At 34.9% G+C, this 22,638-nt stretch overlaps 1 protein-coding gene across 1 annotated transcript in view; it reads right to left on the bottom strand.

Annotated features, from left to right (window-relative positions):
- Positions 1-3,582: 3,582 nt before the first annotated feature.
- Positions 3,583-22,638, bottom strand: part of LOC100373585 (MYND-type zinc finger-containing chromatin reader ZMYND8-like) — a 74,127-nt gene continuing 55,071 nt past the window's right edge. The window contains exons 15-17 of the mRNA XM_085507908.1: positions 13,720-13,844; positions 9,408-9,566; positions 3,583-6,654 (exon numbers count right to left, since the gene is read on the bottom strand). Of these exons, the coding sequence (XP_085364034.1) occupies positions 6,190-6,654; positions 9,408-9,566; positions 13,720-13,844 (749 nt within the window). The 3' untranslated portion in view covers positions 3,583-6,189. The remainder of the gene's footprint in view (positions 6,655-9,407; positions 9,567-13,719; positions 13,845-22,638) is intronic.

Raw genomic sequence — 22,638 nt, 5'->3', positions numbered from 1 at the left:
GTCAAGTTATTATGTATAAATGCGCTATTTTCACATAACTTGTTTTATCTTGTGCCACGAAGTCCGAAAACTGGGACTTGTAATTCGGTCTCCGTCCGTGGTCATATTTCAGAATCCTTTGGACTAATTCCGTTCATTCTTTGCATGTGTCTAGAACTTTATGTGGGACATATGCACATGCAGTGGTTTAGCGATTCGATTCAAAATGGCCGACTGGCAGCCATCTTGTTTTTTGAAAATGTTGTATTTTGGACATGCTTTGTCAGTTTTCATTCAAACTTGGTACATAGATTATACATGTTAGGATACATGTCCATGACAATTTCTTTCGCAATTGGATCAAAGATGGCCGACTGGAAGGGATCTTGTTTTTTTGTTTTTAAATGTGGTATCTTGGACATGCTTTGTCAGTTTTCATTCAAATTTGGCACATACTTTATACATGGTAGGATACATGACAATTTGTTTCAAAATCGGATCAAGGATGGCAGATTGACAGCCATCTGACATTTTGGCCTTACTACTATATTTCCAAGATTTATGTACCATTTTCATTCGTATTTGGCACATACATGTCACTTTGTTTCAAAATCAGATCATAGATAGCCGAATAACGGCCGTTTTTATTTGTGGCCATATTACTATATCTGTCACCCATGTATCATTTTCATTGAACTATGATTTCTGAATTTTATTTTCATGTTGGTTCTCTAGAATTGAATTATATATATTTGAGTATAATACTCAATTCTATTAAATATTTCTTATATTTCTAGTCAGAGGAATATATTTTACTAGCCTATAATCTAGGCGACATTTTACAAACAATACAACAAGCTACGCTTCGATTCAAATTTATACAAACATAAGCAGTATTAAATATATGCATAAGTGTTTACGTTATTTAGGGTTTCGAGCCCTATGGGGCGAAACCCTATTGTAGTTGCTTTGATTATTATTTTTCCGCAGTTTTTTGTAAGTTCTGTAACTTGAAAAATAATGCTGCGATTGATTTGCCATTTTGCATGCTGATAAAGGGCCATGAGTTGTGGTGCATACCCCAAAACCAGCCATATAGATCACATGACCTGGCCGCCATCTTAGGTAGAACACAAACCGGAAGTGCTCAATTGCACCACTTTCTGAGGGTCTAGGAACTTTGGGTAGCATCATTGGCTCATGTCTAGCAAATATCAGCAATAAAATCTTTAGCGGTCATATTGGATTTTCTGAAAATTTACAAAAAACTTTAAAAATCTTAAAAATGGCTCATCCATGTGATTAGATTTTTGAAAAATGGCTTCCTTTGGCAGCCATTTTGGATTTAGTAAAAAGTGAAAGTATGCTATAACTCATGAACAATTTGCTAGATTTAAACAAAACTTGGCATGCAACATCCCTTCGATAAGATGATTGTGTTCATAAAAATATTTCCCATGATTCAAGTGGTTTTGGCGGCCATCTTGAATTTATCAAAAAAATGCCAAAAACATCAAAAAATTATCTTCTTAAAAACTGCTTGCTTGTTTGACAGTCAATTTAGCATATAGTGTCTCTGTTGATAGCTCTACAAGGTTACTGAAGCAGATTTTTGAAAAATGGCTTCCTTTGGCAGCCATCTTTGATTTAGTAAAAAGTGAAATTGCACTATAACTTATGAACAATTTACCAGATTTAAACCACACTTGGCATACAACATCCGCTCAATAAGATGATTATGTGTTCATGAAAATATTTCCTATGATTCAAGTGGTTTTGGCGGCCATGTTGAATTTATCACAAAAATGCAAAAAACCTCAAAAAATTATTTTCTTAAAAACTGCTTGCTTGTTTGAAAAGCAATTTAGCATATAGTATCCCTGTTGATAGCTCTACAAAGTAACTGAAGCAGATTTTTGAAAAATGGCTTCATTTGGCAGCCATCTTGGATTTAGTAAAAAGTGATATTACGCTATAACTTATGAACAATTTACCAGATTTAAACCAAACTTGGCATACAACATCCCTTCAATAAGATGATTATGAGTTCATGAAAATATTTCCCATGATTCAAGTGGTTTTGGCGGCCATATTGAATTTATCAAAAAAACCTCAAAAAATTATCTTCTTAAAAACCGTCCCGCTTGTTTGACTAGCAATTTAGAATATGGCACCTATGTTGATAGCTCTACAAAGTTACTAAAGCAGATTATTGAAAAATGGCTTCCATTGGCAGCCATCTTGGATTTAGTAAAAGAGAAAAAGTTCTATAACTCATGAACTATTTGCCAGACTGATACAAAATTCGGTATGTGGAATCCTTGCATTAAGTTTATCATATTCCTGTGAAATCAAATCCATATATTTTGTAGTTTGTCTGCCATCTTGCATTCTAGACATGAAACGTTCGTCAAATAATCACATCAAGCAAGTGCAATTTGCCATGAGCCATGCAGGCTCGAAACCCGTCATCGCTGCTATGCAGCTATATTTTTATTTGATTTATTTTTGCGTTTTTGGCTATCATGGACACGAACACCTGCTAAGTACTGGGTTTATATTTATTAAGATTACAGGTCATGTTTCCTGTTCCAGTTTTGTGTCATGGTGTATGCGCATGGTCTTCTCTTGCTGCATATTGTTACTAGACACTCAACAACCACTTAGATTCTTGGCAGATAGACAACTTGACTGGATTTGAGGTCTCACTAGCATGATAAGGGATTATGCAATCAGACATGAATTTAACATAACAGGCGATAAACCCAACTTGAGTTTTTTGATGTGTCACATTTTAGCCATGTAGCCACAATAGAAAACTTATGTCACGATGTGATGCAGCCTCAAATCTGCATTTCCAACGAAAGCTATTGCGAAACAAACACAATTCAAAACAATTGTCAATGTCAATTGAATCTTCAGAACACATTCTGTATTAACCATGTACAAGAATGTCCATCCTTTATGAAATCTAACCTGTCAAGACTGCTGAACACATTGGCCGGGTCTTAACATCGGATCAGATTTTACCCTTCCTTAGCCCGTGCTAAGCGTTCATGCACGTTTTCTTAGCATGGGCTAAGGAATTTGACCTCTTAGCTTGTGCTAAGAAGCCGATGATGCTACTGATGTTTCTGGGGATTAGAGTTATCAGCTTGTAAATAAACTACAAGGGGTTCTGTAAACATATGCTATGCAAGTTATTAACAGCACTCATTAGCATAGCTAAATCTCCAAAAAACAATCGCCCCCGACAACCAAATAGACCTTAAAGAAATGGCATGTAGCGTCAGACATGATCCGTCCCATTCAAGGTTGGATTAATATATACATTGTTACATAAATACAACTAGGAATATCAAACTGGCCAATAATTCTAGGCATTAGTAGAGTAGCGTATAGCATGTGCAACACTAGACAGATTGTAGGTATTATTGGAGTGGCATATAGCAGATTCTAGAGGAGTGGTGTGTAGTGATTGAAACACCACACAGATTGTAGGCGGTAGTGGAGTGATGTATATTGACTGAAACTTCCATAGGTTCTAATCATGTAGATATGGTATGAAAATTGCAACTAAATAAATTACCGGTACTACGATGATTTACAGTAAACTATAAAATGAATTGCATCACAAAAAATAGTACATTTAATCATGGATTTCAACAATTACAGCTGATCAGGTTATATAACCCAAAGCACTGTGATAAAGTTTGTAAACCACAAAACATACCTGAATATACAAAAGACTAGAAAATATTAAATGTACACAATTTTATAGCATTAGCAAAGGCTGATGACTATTTTCAAATAACCCCGATTCTGGAAATTGTTTTCCAATTTCAAAACTCTGAACAATTTTGATCAAAGTGTAGATAGAAAACAGAACTATAATAAACCTTAGCTGTATTTATTTCAGTAAATTTTTCACATGTAGACGTCGCCCAATTCCCGTTCACTGTAAGATCCTGTGCTTTTGTGAAATCAAACATAAAAACAGGACAAACAAACTTCAGCTCACTAAAAAGTATTTCACACTTAATAATGTGCTATCCACATTGAACGTCCACGCCCCCCCCCCCCCCATCGTACCGGAAATAAATCAAGCTGAATTTAAATCATTTGATTTTTCCAGCAGATATTCACTCAATGCCTTTCACGTCAGATCTCACACTGAAAAGAATATCACCTAAGCACATATTTCTTCATGCCCAAAACTCAAATACCGGTAATACCATTATGGTAACAAAATACCGGGGAGGTATTATTTTATTTTTTCCAATGAGTTGCACTTTCAGGTTTAATGACAGATGTGAAAAATTACATCTAAGTTAGTTTTCAGAATTGATTTTCTTTGTACAACTAAATTCTAGTCTTTCACTTCATAGAAGGAAGTAAATAAAAAAAACAAAATTACATCATTTTTAGAATGATCACAGCTAACTTGAATAGAAATAAATAATTATGAACTCATTTGCATAAAATGAACTTTTCATTTTTTCTACAAAAGATGAGTAGGTAGTTTTATTATCAACACTGATTTAGTTTATTTGATCTCAGTTGATGTAAAATAAAACTAGTTACACATTTGGGGCATTCTGTTTCCATGGATTGAATATTGTGTTTTAATTGGCCATTGTCGACTTTATTCCTTCTACTTTACAGGTAATAGAACAGCAAGTGATTGGAACAGGCCAGAATGGCTCCAGAATCTTTTTTGAGACAAAATAGACTAAAAATGCCACTCAAAAAATATTAATTTAATTTTGTCAGCCTCCTAAAAATAAAATTTATGGTCTAATGAAGGAGTATCATGGTACTCTTGAAATACTTTTAAAATTGATAAATATTATCAGTAATACAAGTGGAAATATTAGTAAGTCTCTTATTGATTAACCCAATCATCACCCAATTAGTTTTTATCTAAAAATTGTATTATTTCATCATGTTTTGTAGGAAATGATGACTGCATTGGAGGTATACAAATGCACAAATTAGTTTGATGTGATTTTTATACACCACTAATGCATCAACGCTGTCTCCAAAATACCAACCCACTCTAATATGGCCATGCATGCCAAGCACGTATTATTGTCATCAACATGACATTTACAAGCACAATACAAAATCTGAATACAAGTTGCAACTTTGTCAACTTAATCCGGCCTTATTGGTTGATATCAATCAATATCAAAAATCCTGACATTATTAACCAATATCTTCTGATCCAGCCATCTGGGCCGATATAAAAAATCAAGATATTTAACCAATATCTACTGATATAAAAAATCAAGCCATATTGGCCAGTAGCTACAGATATCAATTCTATCATTTATATTTAATGATATTGAACATCTGGAGAATTGTTTACTAGCTTATTGGCTATTATTGGAATCGGCATGCCCTAGGTTATTAGTGGTAACTGGAGGCATCAGATTGTTAGTGGTACCAGATTATAGGTTATAGCAAGTTATTGGTGGTGTTGAAATCACCAGATTATTGGTGGTGTCCAGATTGAATTGAAGGAAAAAAAATTCACAGAAGTCAGGGTGATCCTGTAAACAATCAAAGTGTGGCATTTTCACTATTCACGAAATAAAAGTTCACTACACAACTTTATTGTACAATACTATATCAAAGTCATTGGGCTATTAACATTCAAAGAACGTTGTATTTATCGCATGGGACCCACCATCCAATTCAACATAAAGGGATAATAATGGTGAATTAAAGGCAGTGATTTCAACCATTCACAACAAAGGTAGGGTGGTAGAGGGCGTCACATTGATCCTCACTTTGTCATTACAACACTTTATTAGTTTGTACCATTTTTTAGCAATTCAAGTAAGTAAAGAAACATAACTTTCTCTGAATTGATTCAAATTTATTTACCTACCACTACATAATGAAATAAGCCTTGGGTTTGGAAGGGTTAAACCACTTGACAAATCTGGGGTTGGCTTAAAAACTAAATACTGTAGAATACTTTATTTTCACTTGGAATTTATTTTCGCTATTTTCGCTGAAGGGATGATTCCGTGAAAATAAAATCCAGCGAATATACTTTCTTTCTTATATTTCACATTAAACTTATCAAAAATCAGTGAAAATAAATTCCATACAAAATGCCCAAAAAGCTTTTTCAGCGAAAATAAAGTATTCCACAGTAGTTGAGTAGTATATCAGTTATTTCACTGTTAGTCGCAGGTATCAAACAGGTCGGGATTGTGAGTAACTGACAATGTTTCTAAGTTGCACTGGTGCCGCCGCTGCCGCTGCCGACTGTACTGTGCTTGCATGAGGCATTACAAGTTGTGTTGGCATTCCCTGTGTGGCTGGTACAATTTGTGTAGCTACTCCCTGTGGGAACCCGCCTTGAGGTCGTAAAACTGGGTAATTTGTATGCTGTATAATCGGTCTCTGTTGGACAATCGTAGTAGGTGCCCTGGTTAGAGTGTTCATTGGACCTAATTGCATAGTATTGTATGCAGTAACCGGTGTCCTTACAACAACTTGTTGTCCATGTATCGAAGTCGTTGGTTGGGGTAATGTCTGACGTATATATTTTACTTGCATAGGTTGAGTTACGAGAACACCACTGGGTTGTGTGACTGGTATTTCTCCCGATTTGGCATTAACTTCTGGTGACTGTTGGATGCTGACAGCTGTTCGAACCTAGAAAAAAAAGAATAAAATTATTTTGTACTCTTGTTTGACAGAAAATATTTAAGACCTTGTTAATTTTTTCATTGTAGTACAACGAAAACTTGCCTCATCAACCAATCAAAGAATACCTCACAAACTACATGTTTTTTAGACAAGCACAGAATGTCTTACAAGCGATGTATCAAATCCATCAGAATTGATTAAATATGATTTATATGACTTAGAAACACACAAAAACATAAAAAAAACAGCGAGCTTTTACAATTGTTGTTTGTTCCACCATTTTGAACTACAACAAAGGCACTGAAATGAAATAAAGTAGTCCGCTAAAACACCACAATATGAAATACATGTATGTTGAGCTGACTCAAATATGGTAAAGAAAGAAAAGTAAACACAGTCTTTGATTAGATCTCATATAAGCTTCTTATCATTTTTAAAATAGACCTGTCACTCAAATGCCAAACAACACTTTAATTAACAATTAGGAACATTCGGTACAGAAAACTATTTTTGATGCACTCTGATGTACTAATGCTAGGAGAACACTGTTGGCTATATTAAAATCACCTTGGTGATATTTGAATCAGATCACCAAACAAAATGGCCACCAGTCAGCCATACTGAATCAGAGCACCAAACACAATGGCCACCAGTCAGTCGTATTGAATCAGATCACCAAACACAATGGCCACCAGTCAGACGTATTGAATCAGAGCACCAAGCAAAATGACCACCAGTCAGCCGTATTGAATCAGATCACCAAACACAATGACCACCAGTCAGCCGTATTGAATCAGAGCATCAAACAAAATGGCCACCAGTCAGCCGTATTGAATCAGAGCACCAAACAAAATGGCCACCAGTCAGCCGTATTGAATCAGAGCACCAAACACAATGACCACCAGTCAGCCGTATTGAATCAGAGCACCAAACAAAATGGCCACCAGTCAGCCGTATTGAATCAGATCACCAAACACAATGACCACCAGTCAGCCGTATTGAATCAGATCATCAAACACAATGGCCACCAGCCAGCCGTATTGAATCAGAGCACCAAACACAATGGCCACCAGCCAGCCCTATTGAATCAGAGCACCAAACATAATGGCCACCAGTCAGCCGTATTGAATCAGATCACCAAACACAATGGCCACCAGTCAGCCGTATTGAATCAGATCACCAAACACAATGACCACCAGTCAGCCGTATTGAATCAGAGCACCAAACAAAATGGCCACCAGTCAGCCGTATTAAATCAGAGCACCAAACATAATGGCCACCAGTCAGCCGTATTGAATCAGAGCACCAAACATAATGGCCACCAGCCAGCCGTATTGAATCAGATCACCAAACACAATGGCCACCAGTCAGCCGTATTGAATCAGATCATCAAACACAATGGCCACCAGCCAGCCATATTGAATTAGAGCACCAAACACAATGGCCACCAGTCAGCCGTATTGAATTAGAGCACCAAACATAATGGCCACCAGTCAGCCGTATTGAATCAGATCACCAAACACAATGGCCACCAGTCAGCCGTATTGAATCAGATCATCAAACACAATGGCCACCAGCCAGCCCTATTGAATCAGAGCAGCAAACAAAATGGCCACCAGCCAGCCGTATTGAATCAGAGCAGCAAACACAATGGCCACCAGCCAGCCGTATTGAATCAGAGCACCAAACACAATGGCCACCAGCAAGCCCTATTGAATCAGAGCAGCAAACAAAATGGCCACCAGTCAGCCATATTGAATCAGAGCACCAAACAAAATGGCCACCAGCCAGCCGTATTGAATCAGAGCACCAAACACAATGGCCACCAGCAAGCCCTATTGAATCAGAGCAGCAAACACAATGGCCACCAGCCAGCCGTATTGAATCAGAGCACCAAACACAATGGCCACCAGCAAGCCCTATTGAATCAGAGCAGCAAACAAAATGGCCACCAGTCAGCCATATTAAATCAGAGCACCAAACAAAATGGTCACCAGTCAGCCGTATTGAATCAGAGCACTAAACATAATGGCCACCAGTCAGCTGTATTGAAACTTATTACCAAACAAAATGGCCACCAGTCAGCTGTATTGAAATAGAGCACCAAACAAAATGGCCACCAGTCAGCTGTATTGAAATAGAGCACCAAACAAAATGGCCACCAGTCAGCTGTATTGAATCAGAGCACCAAACACAATGGCCACCAGTCAGCTGTATTGAATCAGAGCACCAAACACAATGGCCACCAGTCAGCTGTATTGAATCAGAGTACCAAACAAAATGGCCACCAGTCAGTCGTATTGAAACTTATCACCAAACAAAATGGTTAGCAGTCAGCTACATTGACCCATATCACCAAAAAAAATGGCTGACAGTCTGTCATCTTTGACTAAATTGCAAAATCATCACACATATATATGTATCAGATAAGGTAGTAAGTATGTCAAAAGAACTGATCCTAGGGATATAGATCCAGAATGCATCCCTATTTCAGACTACTATATTGAATCAGATCACCAAAACACAATGCCCACCAGTCAGCCGTATTGAATCAGAGCAGCAAACAAAATGGCCACCAGTCAGCCGTATTGAATCAGAGCAGCAAACAAAATGACCACCAATCAGCCGTATTGAAACATATCATCTAACAAAATGGCCACCATTCTTTCTTTTTTACTACAACTGAAGTCAAAGAAGCAGAAAAACAAGATGAAAGAAGTCTAATACTAAACTGCTTGCTATGCCATTCAAAAACTCACCTGCGTATCATAATCTGTTTGATCTGTTGGTGTACCTGAATTTGTAGCTTGTGTGCACACATTCATATGTTCTTTCCAGTGAGTCTGTTGGCATGGATAATCACAATAGCTGGTATTCCAACAGCAGTAGAATATGGCTTCTTTGCCACAGTAAGCACACTGAAAACAAACAGACCAGTCATATTAACATAGTTGAACTCTGGTGACCTTGCCCTTTGTTATATAATATTATTCCTTTTATCATACTGTAATTTATTTTTTGCTGAAGAATGATTCAGTGAAAATACAATCCAGTGAAAATAATTGACTTTGAATACAAACAAGTTTTGGAGTTGAAACAACAGTGGGAAAGCCGTTTTATACTGAATGTCTTTGATAGATGTAAATATCCGACAACGCCGGAAAGAAATTGATCCCTTTATACACTTTTCCCTTCCATCTTTGATGGTACGGGCAACGTAAAAATACAGTACGATAATAATTATTCATGTGCATACTGATATACGTATACCATGATGCACTAGGATGTTGCCGGTGATATGACATCAACAAATGTCGATATGAAACCCTACATATAAATCAAAGAAAGCTTAGAAAGAACTCCCATGTGCTGAGAGTATTGGAGACGCATTAAATATAATTCAAAATTACTTAGCTGAAAACTAATTATGCAAATCAGAAAATTAATATGAACAGATTTGAGTGTAAAACTAATGAGGTCTGCGCAATGTAACAGAAAATCTATGTTTCCAAGTTTAATTGAAATGTGATTAGAACCAAAAAATTATGAATTATTATGCTTATTAGGGAATTAATATGAACAGATTTTTACCCCAAACTAATTAGGTTTGTACATTGTCCTAGAGCATCTTTGTACTAAGTTTCATTGAAATGGAATAATTAGTACTTTAGATATTAGAGTGAAAGCTAGGTGATAGGTGATTAGGTGATTAATATGCACAAATATTTACCGGAAACTAATTGGGTCTGCATAATTCTAGATTCATTGAAATGTGATGATTAGTACTTTAGATATCAGTAGAAAAACTGAAAATTAATTATGCAAATTAGGTAATTAATATGCACAATTATTTACCCTAAAACTAATCAGGTCTCTGCATAGTCCTAAAGGATCTATATACAAAGTTTCATTGAAATGCGATGATTAGTACTTGAGATAGCTGTGGAAAAGCTGAAAATTAATTAATTATGCAAATTAGGTGATTAATATGCACAAATATTTATCGGAAACAATCAATCTCTGCATAGTCCTTGAGTATGTAAGTACCAAGTTTCATTGAAATGTAATGCTCACTACTTATATCCAAAGCTGAAAATTAATTAATTATGCAAATTAGGTAATTATATGTACTGATATTACCATAAAAAACTATCAGGTCTGTGCAGTGTCATATGACATCTATGTACCAAGTTTCATTGAAATGTGATGATTATTACTTGAGATATCAGTGGAAAAACCGAAAATTGACTAATCATTATGCAAATTAGGTAATTAGTATCCACGGATTATTACCAAAAACTAATCAAAACCTAGCATTAGTTCAGAGCATCTATGTACCAAGTTTCATCAAAATCCAATGAGTGGTTGTTTAGATATCAGTGGAACAGTCATGGAACCACTAAAAAATAGCTAATTATCATGCAAATTAGGTAATTAATATGCACGGATTTTTACCAAAAACTAATCAAATCTGCACATATGTTCAGAGCATCTATGTACCAAGTTTCATTAAAATCCAATGAGTGGTTTTTTAGATATCAGTGGAACAGTCATAGAACAGCTAAAAATTAGCTAATTATCATGCAAATTAGGTAATTAACGAGCATGGATTTTTACCAAAACCTAATCAAAACCTAGCATTAGTTCAGAGCATCTATGTACCAAGTTTCATCAAAATCCAATGAGTGGTTGTTTAGATATCAGTGGAACAGTCTTGGAACCACTAAAAAATAGCAAATTATCATGCAAATTAGGTAATTAATATGCACGGATTTTTACCAAAAACTAATCAAATCTGCACATATGTTCAGAGCATCTATGTACCAAGTTTCATTAAAATCCAATGAGTGTTTTTTTAGATATCAGTGGAACAGTCATAGAACAGCTAAAAATTAGCTAATTATCATGCAAATTAGGTAATTAACGAGCATGGATTTTTACCAAAACCTAATCAAAACCTAGCATTAGTTCAGAGCATCTATGTACCAAGTTTCATCAAAATCCAATGAGTGGTTGTTTAGATATCAGTGGAACAGTCATGGAACCACTAAAAAATAGCAAATTATCATGCAAATTAGGTAATTAATATGCACGGATTTTTACAAAAAACTAATAAAATCTGCGCATATGTTCAGAGCATCTATGTACCAAGTTTCATCAAAATCCAATGAGTGGTTCTTTAGATATCAGTGGAACAGTCGGACACACATACACACATACATGTACACACACACATACACACACACAGACACACTAACTGCAAAGACTCCCATTATGTGCTTTGCACATGGGAGTCAAAAAATCTAATTTTATTTGGCGTTTGGCAATTTTTATCATATTTATACAAGTTTTACTACTACCAGTGTATTGAAAATGTTACATTATCACTTTTGGGTGTAGTTTCCAAGAGCCAGAATTTTTGAGAATGTAAAAAATAAAATAATTGATCAATAGACCTTATTCGAAAATGAACGCCAGAATTTTGTTGTGAACAAGACAGCCGTGCATTTTTACCCCCCAAAAAGTGTTTCATTCGTTCTATCACAACTGTTCCAAATACTGTGGTATTTGTGATCACAGGAAAAATTCAAGTGGCTCTCTCACGCTCAACAAAATTGTAGCAGCCATCTGCTAATAATGTCTATTTTGCCTGAGATGACCCTACACACAAGACAGTACAAATGAGACCTGCCATAGAGGGCAGCATATTCTTAAATTCTTCAGGACGAGCATTTTCAACTAACGATGCCCCACATATTGAGTTGCAACAGGTAATTTACCTAATCAATACCAACAATTTTTTTTTTTATTCCAGCCCCTTTGAATCAGGAGCTCAATAACATTAGCACACATACAGAAGCACACATATTAGAAGCAGCAAACACATCTGGAAGTACAAATGACTACAAAATGTTCAAATGTTCAACAGGTATTTAAATATTACACAATGATTTTCTTAGTTCAACTGTATCAATGAGGAATTGTTTAAAGATGCTATCCCCAAGAGTGAAATATTAGCAGGTCATTGCCCTGGGAGACATCTTTCCACATGTTAAATATTAGCAGTTCATTGCCCTGGGAGACATCTTTCCACATGTTAAATATTAGCAGTTCATTGCCCTGGGAGACATCTTTCCACATGTTAAATATTAGCAGTTCATTGCCCTGGGAGACATCTTTCCACATGTTAAATATTAGCAGTTCATTGCCCTGGGAGACATCTTTCCACATGTTAAATATTAGCAGTTCATTGCCCTGGGAGACATCTTTCCACATGTTAAATATTAGCAGTTCATTGCCCTGAGAGACATCTTTCCACATGTTAAATATTAGCAGTTCATTGCCCTGGGAGACATCTTTCCACATGTTAATTATTAGCAGTTCATTGCCCTGGGAGACATCTTTCCACATGTTAAATATTAGCAGTTCATTGCCCTGGGAGACATCTTTCCACATGTTAAATATTAGCAGTTCATTGCCCTGGGAGACATCTTTCCACATGTTAAATATTAGCAGTTCATTGCCCTGGGAGTCATCTTTCCACATGTTAATTATTAGCAGTTCATTGCCCTGGGAGACATCTTTCCACATGTTAAATATTAGCAGTTCATTGCCCTGGGAGACATCTTTCCACATGTTAAATATTAGCAGTTCATTGCCCTGGGAGACATCTTTCCACATGTTAAATATTAGCAGTTCATTGCCCTGGGAGACATCTTTCCACATGTTAAATATTAGCAGTTCATTGCCCTGGGAGACATCTTTCCACATGTTAAATTCATTATTACTCAGTAAAGTGTGTTTAATTTTATTCATCATAATTTCTCTCTGGTTTGAAAAAGCATCACATTTCAAGTTGAAATGTTCCATTGTTTCAATACCATTTTCAAAACAGGAGCATGTATAATCCTCTACACCTGTCCATTGTTTTAAACTTAAGCTGCGCCTCTCCAAAGTTGTTCGAGGAGTTCAGATAAATTTTGGGTTTCTTCTTCTTGGTTTTGAATACCATGTAGCAACCTATGATTAGATAACTAACACAGATTGAAAATTAATCGTATTTTGACTAACCCATTGTTTTTTCTTTGTTTCTTTTATAGCCTTTTCTTTCTCTACCGCCAAGTCTTTCTTGACATCAGCGATTGCGTTGTTCTTCTCTTGTAGCAAGCCCTCTCGTATCTCAGCAACTGTCAGTTCTGTAAACAATTAGTTTTTTTTTTACAAGATCATCAGCAAATTCTTAGAATATATTTTCCATGAAAACAAATTATAGAGAGGAATTTTTTAATGTGATTCATTATACAAAAGAAAATGTAGTCGTCAGATTTACATACATAATTTAGATGCCATATTTTACGAAATATTGAATAATTAGTTCAAAGATTTTCATATTTTTATCTATTTCTCCACACCAAATGGAACTAATTTCCACAAATCCTATTTTTATGATTTTGTCACACCATAACTCAAACACAAATACTGACAAAAGATATCCAAGACATTTTTTTCAGTTAATATCACTGAACAAACAACAATGGATGCTCATCAACAAACATTTTTTTGGTATGAAATTCGCCTGAAATGAAAACACAAAATGTCTACAGACTATTCTAGATCTAGACCCAAGCTCTATGCTTTGTTTCTGATATTTCTACCCAGTAATGACCTTAAGACAAAATGTAGACCTACCAGCTCTATGCTTTATTTCTGATATTTCTACCCAGTAAAGACCTTAAGACAAAATGTAGACCTACCAGCTATATGCTTTATTTCTGATATTTCTACCCAGTAATGACCTTAAGACAAAATGTAGACTTACCAGCTATATGCTTTATTTCTGATATTTCTACCCAGTAATGACCTTAAGACAAAACGTAGACCTACCAGCTATATGCTTTATTTCTGATATTTCTACCCAGTAATGACCTTAAGACAAAATGTAGACTTACCAGCTATATGCTTTATTTCTGATATTTCTACCCAGTAATGACCTTAAGACAAAACGTAGACTTACCAGCTATATGCTTTATTTCTGATATTTCTACCCAGTAATGACCTTAAGACAAAACGTAGACTTACCAGCTATATGCTTTATTTCTGATATTTCTACCCAGTAATGACCTTAATACAAAACGTAGACTTACCAGCTATATGCTTTATTTCTGATATTTCTACCCAGTAATGACCTTAAGACAAAACGTAGACTTACCAGCTATATGCTTTATTTCTGATATTTCTACCCAGTAAAGACCTTAAGACAAAATGTAGACTTACCAGCTATATGCTTTATTTCTGATATTTCTACCCAGTAATGACCTTAATACAAAACGTAGACTTACCAGCTATATGCTTTATTTCTGATATTTCTACCCAGTAATGACCTTAAGACAAAACGTAGACTTACCAGCTATATGCTTTATTTCTGATATTTCTACCCAGTAAAGACCTTAAGACAAAATGTAGACTTACCAGCTATATGCTTTATTTCTGATAATATTTCTACCCAGTAATGACCTTAAGACAAAATGTAGACTTACCAGCTATATGCTTTATTTCTGATATTTCTACCCAGTTATGACCTTAAGACAAAACGTAGACTTACCAGCTATATGCTTTATTTCTGATATTTCTACCCAGTAAAGACCTTAAGACAAAATAAAGACTTACCAGCTATATGCTTTATTTCTGATATTTCTACCCAGTAATGACCTTAAGACAAAATGTGGACTTACCAGCTATATGCTTTATTACAGATATTTCTACCCAGTAATGACCTTAATACAAAACGTAGACTTACCAGCTATATGCTTTATTTCTGATATTTCTACCCAGTAATGACCTTAAGACAAAACGTAGACTTACCAGCTATATGCTTTATTTCTGATATTTCTACCCAGTAAAGACCTTAAGACAAAATGTAGACTTACCAGCTATATGCTTTATTTCTGATATTTCTACCCAGTAATGACCTTAAGACAAAATGTAGACTTACCAGCTATATGCTTTATTTCTGATATTTCTACCCAGTAATGACCTTAAGACAAAACGTAGACTTACCAGCTATATGCTTTATTTCTGATATTTCTACCCAGTAATGACCTTAAGACAAAATGTAGACTTACCAGCTATATGCTTTATTTCTGATATTTCTACCCAGTAATGACCTTAAGACAAAACGTAGACTTACCAGCTATATGCTTTATTTCTGATATTTCTATTCATTAATGACCTTAAGACAAAATGTAGACTTACCAGCTATATGCTTTATTTCTGATATTTCTACTCAGTAATGACCTTAAGACAAAACGTAGACTTACCAGCTATATGCTTTATTTCTGATATTTCTACCCAGTAATGACCTTAAGACAAAACGTAGACTTACCAGCTATATGCTTTATTTCTGATATTTCTACCCAGTAATGACCTTAAGACAAAACGTAGACCTACCAGCTATATGCTTTATTTCTGATATTTCTACCCAGTAATGACCTTAAGACAAAACGTAGACTTACCAGCTATATGCTTTATTTCTGATATTTCTACCCAGTAATGACCTTAAGACAAAACGTAGACCTACCAGCTATATGCTTTATTTCTGATATTTCTACCCAGTAATGACCTTAAGACAAAACGTAGACTTACCAGCTATATGCTTTATTTCTGATATTTCTACCCAGTAATGACCTTAAGACAAAATGTAAACCTACCAGCTACATTTGTATATGCTTTATTTCTGATATTTCTACCCAGTAATGACCTTAAGACAAAACGTAGACTTACCAGCTATATGCTTTATTTCTGATATTTCTACCCAGTAATGACCTTAAGACAAAACGTAGACCTACCAGCTATATGCTTTATTTCTGATATTTCTACCCAGTAATGACCTTAAGACAAAACGTAGACTTACCAGCTATATGCTTTATTTCTGATATTTCTACCCAGTAATGACCTTAAGACAAAACGTAGACTTACCAGCTATATGCTTTATTTCTGATATTTCTACCCAGTAATGACCTTAAGACAAAACGTAGACTTACCAGCTATATGCTTTATTTCTGATATTTCTACCCAGTAATGACCTTAAGACAAAATGTAGACCTACCAGCTATATGCTTTATTTCTGATATTTCTACCCAGTAATGACCTTAAGACAAAACGTAGACTTACCAGCTATATGCTTTATTTCTGATATTTCTACCCAGTAATGACCTTAAGACAAAACGTAGACTTACCAGCTATATGCTTTATTTCTGATATTTCTACCCAGTAATGACCTTAAGACAAAACATAGACCTACCAGCTATATGCTTTATTACAGATATTTCTACCCAGTAATGACCTTAAGACAAAACGTAGACCTACCAGCTATATGCTTTATTTCTGATATTTCTACCCAGTAATGACCTTAAGACAAAACATAGACCTACCAGCTATATGCTTTATTTCTGATATTTCTACCCAGTAATGACCTTAAGACAAAACGTAGACTTACCAGCTATATGCTTTATTTCTGATATTTCTACCCAGTAATGACCTTAAGACAAAACATAGACCTACCAGCTATATGCTTTATTTCTGATATTTCTACCCAGTAATGACCTTAAGACAAAACATAGACCTACCAGCTATATGCTTTATTACAGATATTTCTACTCAGTAATGACCTTAAGACAAAACGTAGACCTACCAGCTATATGCTTTATTTCTGATATTTCTACCCAGTAATGACCTTAAGACAAAATGTAGACTTACCAGCTATATGCTTTATTTCTGATATTTCTACCCAGTAATGATCTTAAGACAAAATGTAGACCTACCAGCTATATGCTTTATTTCTGATATTTCTACCCAGTAATGACCTTAAGACAAAATGTAGACCTACCAGCTATATGCTTTATTTCTGATATTTCTACCCAGTAATGACCTTAAGACAAAATGTAGACTTACCAGCTATATGCTTTATTTCTGATATTTCTACCCAGTAATGACCTTAAGACAAAATGTAGACCTACCAGCTATATGCTTTATTTCTGATATTTCTATTCATTAATGACCTTAAGACAAAATGTAGACTTACCAGCTATATGCTTTATTTCTGATATTTCTATTCATTAATGACCTTAAGACAAAATGTAGACTTACCAGCTATATGCTTTATTTCTGATATTTCTACCCAGTAATGACCTTAAGACAAAACATAGACTTACCAGCTATATGCTTTATTTCTGATATTTCTACCCAGTAATGACCTTAAGACAAAACGTAGACTTACCAGCTATATGCTTTATTTCTGATATTTCTACCCAGTAAAGACCTTAAGACAAAACGTAGACCTACCAGCTATATGCTTTATTTCTGATATTTCTACCCAGTAAAGACCTTAAGACAAAACGTAGACCTACCAGCTATATGCTTTATTTCTGATATTTCTACCCAGTAATGACCTTAAGACAAAACGTAGACCTACCAGCTATATGCTTTATTTCTGATATTTCTACCCAGTAATGACCTTAAGACAAAACGTAGACTTACCAGCTATATGCTTTATTTCTGATATTTCTACCCAGTAATGACCTTAAGACAAAACGTAGACTTACCAGCTATATGCTTTATTTCTGATATTTCTACCCAGTAATGACCTTAAGACAAAACGTAGACTTACCAGCTATATGCTTTATTTCTGATATTTCTACCCAGTAATGACCTTAAGACAAAACGTAGACTTACCAGCTATATGCTTTATTTCTGATATTTCTACCCAGTAATGACCTTAAGACAAAACGTAGACTTACCAGCTATGTGCTTTATTTCTGATATTTCTACCCAGTAATATCCTGAAGACAAAACGTAGACTTACCAGCTATATGCTTTATTTCTGATATTTCTACCCAGTAATGACCTTAAGACAAAACGTAGACTTACCAGCTATATGCTTTATTTCTGATATTTCTACCCAGTAATGACCTTAAGACAAAACATAGACCTACCAGCTATATGCTTTATTTCTGATATTTCTACCCAGTAAAGACCTTAAGACAAAACGTAGACCTACCAGCTATATGCTTTATTTCTGATATTTCTACCCAGTAATGACCTTAAGACAAAACGTAGACCTACCAGCTATATGCTTTATTTCTGATATTTCTACCCAGTAAAGACCTTAAGACAAAACGTAGACCTACCAGCTATATGCTTTATTTCTGATATTTCTACCCAGTAATGACCTTAAGACAAAACATAGACCTACCAGCTATATGCTTTATTTCTGATATTTCTACCCAGTAAAGACCTTAAGACAAAACGTAGACCTACCAGCTCTATGCTTTATTTCTGATATTTCTACCCAGTAATGACCTTAAGACAAAACGTAGACTTACCAGCTATATGCTTTATTTCTGATATTTCTACCCAGTAAAGACCTTAAGACAAAACATAGACTTACCAGCTATATGCTTTATTTCTGATATTTCTACCCAGTAAAGACCTTAAGACAAAACGTAGACCTACCAGCTATATGCTTTATTTCTGATATTTCTACCCAGTAATGACCTTAAGACAAAACGTAGACTTACCAGCTATATGCTTTATTTCTGATATTTCTACCCAGTAATGACCTTAAGACAAAACATAGACCTACCAGCTATATGCTTTATTTCTGATATTTCTACCCAGTAATGACCTTAAGACAAAACGTAGACTTACCAGCTATATGCTTTATTTCTGATATTTCTACCCAGTAATGACCTTAAGACAAAACGTAGACCTACCAGCTATATGCTTTATTTCTGATATTTCTACCCATTAAAGACCTTAAGACAAAACATAGACTTACCAGCTATATGCTTTATTTCTGATATTTCTACCCAGTAAAGACCTTAAGACAAAACATAGACTTACCAGCTATATGCTTTATTTCTGATATTTCTACCCAGTAAAGACCTTAAGACAAAACGTAGACTTACCAGCTATATGCTTTATTTCTGATATTTCTACCCAGTAATGACCTTAAGACAAAACGTAGACCTACCAGCTATATGCTTTATTTCTGATATTTCTACCCAGTAATGACCTTAAGACAAAACGTAGACTTACCAGCTATATGCTTTATTTCTGATATTTCTACCCAGTAATGACCTTAAGACAAAACGTAGACTTACCAGCTATATGCTTTATTTCTGATATTTCTACCCAGTAATGACCTTAAGACAAAACATAGACCGACCAGCTATATGCTTTATTTCTGATATTTCTACCCATTAATGACCTTAAGACAAAACGTAGACCTACCAGCTATATGCTTTATTTCTGATATTTCTACCCATTAATGACCTTAAGACAAAACGTAGACCTACCAGCTATATGCTTTATTTCTGATATTTCTACCCAGTAATGACCTTAAGACAAAACGTAGACCTACCAGCTATATGCTTTATTTCTGATATTTCTACCCAGTAATGACCTTAAGACAAAACGTAGACCTACCAGCTATATGCTTTATTTCTGATATTTCTACCCAGTAATGACCTTAAGACAAAACGTAGACTTACCAGCTATATGCTTTATTTCTGATATTTCTATTCATTAATGACCTTAAGACAAAATGTAGACTTACCAGCTATATGCTTTATTTCTGATATTTCTACTCAGTAATGACCTTAAGACAAAACGTAGACTTACCAGCTATATGCTTTATTTCTGATATTTCTACCCAGTAATGACCTTAATACAAAACGTAGACTTACCAGCTATATGCTTTATTTCTGATATTTCTACCCAGTAATGACCTTAAGACAAAACGTAGACTTACCAGCTATATGCTTTATTTCTGATATTTCTACCCAGTAAAGACCTTAAGACAAAATGTAGACTTACCAGCTATATGCTTTATTTCTGATAATATTTCTACCCAGTAATGACCTTAAGACAAAATGTAGACTTACCAGCTATATGCTTTATTTCTGATATTTCTACCCAGTTATGACCTTAAGACAAAACGTAGACTTACCAGCTATATGCTTTATTTCTGATATTTCTACCCAGTAATGACCTTAAGACAAAACGTAGACTTACCAGCTATATGCTTTATTTCTGATATTTCTACCCAGTAAAGACCTTAAGACAAAATGTAGACTTACCAGCTATATGCTTTATTTCTGATATTTCTACCCAGTAATGACCTTAAGACAAAACGTAGACCTACCAGCTATATGCTTTATTTCTGATATTTCTACCCAGTAATGACCTTAAGACAAAATGTAGACTTACCAGCTATATGCTTTATTTCTGATATTTCTACCCAGTAATGACCTTAAGACAAAACGTAGACTTACCAGCTATATGCTTTATTTCTGATATTTCTACCCAGTAATGACCTTAAGACAAAACGTAGACTTACCAGCTATATGCTTTATTTCTGATATTTCTACCCAGTAATGACCTTAATACAAAACGTAGACTTACCAGCTATATGCTTTATTTCTGATATTTCTACCCAGTAATGACCTTAAGACAAAACGTAGACTTACCAGCTATATGCTTTATTTCTGATATTTCTACCCAGTAAAGACCTTAAGACAAAATGTAGACTTACCAGCTATATGCTTTATTTCTGATATTTCTACCCAGTAATGACCTTAATACAAAACGTAGACTTACCAGCTATATGCTTTATTTCTGATATTTCTACCCAGTAATGACCTTAAGACAAAACGTAGACTTACCAGCTATATGCTTTATTTCTGATATTTCTACCCAGTAAAGACCTTAAGACAAAATGTAGACTTACCAGCTATATGCTTTATTTCTGATATTTCTACCCAGTAATGATCTTAAGACAAAATGTAGACCTACCAGCTATATGCTTTATTTCTGATATTTCTACCCAGTAATGACCTTAAGACAAAACGTAGACTTACCAGCTATATGCTTTATTTCTGATATTTCTACCCAGTAATGACCTTAAGACAAAACATAGACCTACCAGCTATATGCTTTATTACAGATATTTCTACCCAGTAATGACCTTAAGACAAAATGTAGACCTACCAGCTATATGCTTTATTTCTGATATTTCTACCCAGTAATGACCTTAAGACAAAATGTAGACCTACCAGCTATATGCTTTATTTCTGATATTTCTACCCAGTAATGACCTTAAGACAAAATGTAGACTTACCAGCTATATGCTTTATTTCTGATATTTCTACCCAGTAATGACCTTAAGACAAAATGTAGACCTACCAGCTATATGCTTTATTTCTGATATTTCTATTCATTAATGACCTTAAGACAAAATGTAGACCTACCAGCTATATGCTTTATTTCTGATATTTCTACCCAGTAATGACCTTAAGACAAAATGTAGACTTACCAGCTATATGCTTTATTTCTGATATTTCTATTCATTAATGACCTTAAGACAAAATGTAGACCTACCAGCTATATGCTTTATTTCTGATATTTCTATTCATTAATGACCTTAAGACAAAATGTAGACTTACCAGCTATATGCTTTATTTCTGATATTTCTATTCATTAATGACCTTAAGACAAAATGTAGACTTACCAGCTATATGCTTTATTTCTGATATTTCTACCCAGTAATGACCTTAAGACAAAACATAGACTTACCAGCTATATGCTTTATTTCTGATATTTCTACCCAGTAATGACCTTAAGACAAAACGTAGACTTACCAGCTATATGCTTTATTTCTGATATTTCTACCCAGTAAAGACCTTAAGACAAAACGTAGACCTACCAGCTATATGCTTTATTTCTGATATTTCTACCCAGTAAAGACCTTAAGACAAAACGTAGACCTACCAGCTATATGCTTTATTTCTGATATTTCTACCCAGTAATGACCTTAAGACAAAACGTAGACCTACCAGCTATATGCTTTATTTCTGATATTTCTACCCAGTAATGACCTTAAGACAAAACGTAGACTTACCAGCTATATGCTTTATTTCTGATATTTCTACC

The sequence above is a fragment of the Saccoglossus kowalevskii genome, chromosome 14 (genome assembly GCF_978046115.1).
Source record: "Saccoglossus kowalevskii chromosome 14, keSacKowa6.1, whole genome shotgun sequence".
NCBI classification, from domain to species: domain Eukaryota; kingdom Metazoa; phylum Hemichordata; class Enteropneusta; family Harrimaniidae; genus Saccoglossus; species Saccoglossus kowalevskii.
The sequence above is the reverse complement of the archived record's forward strand: the minus strand, read 5'-3'. Positions and strand labels throughout refer to the sequence as shown.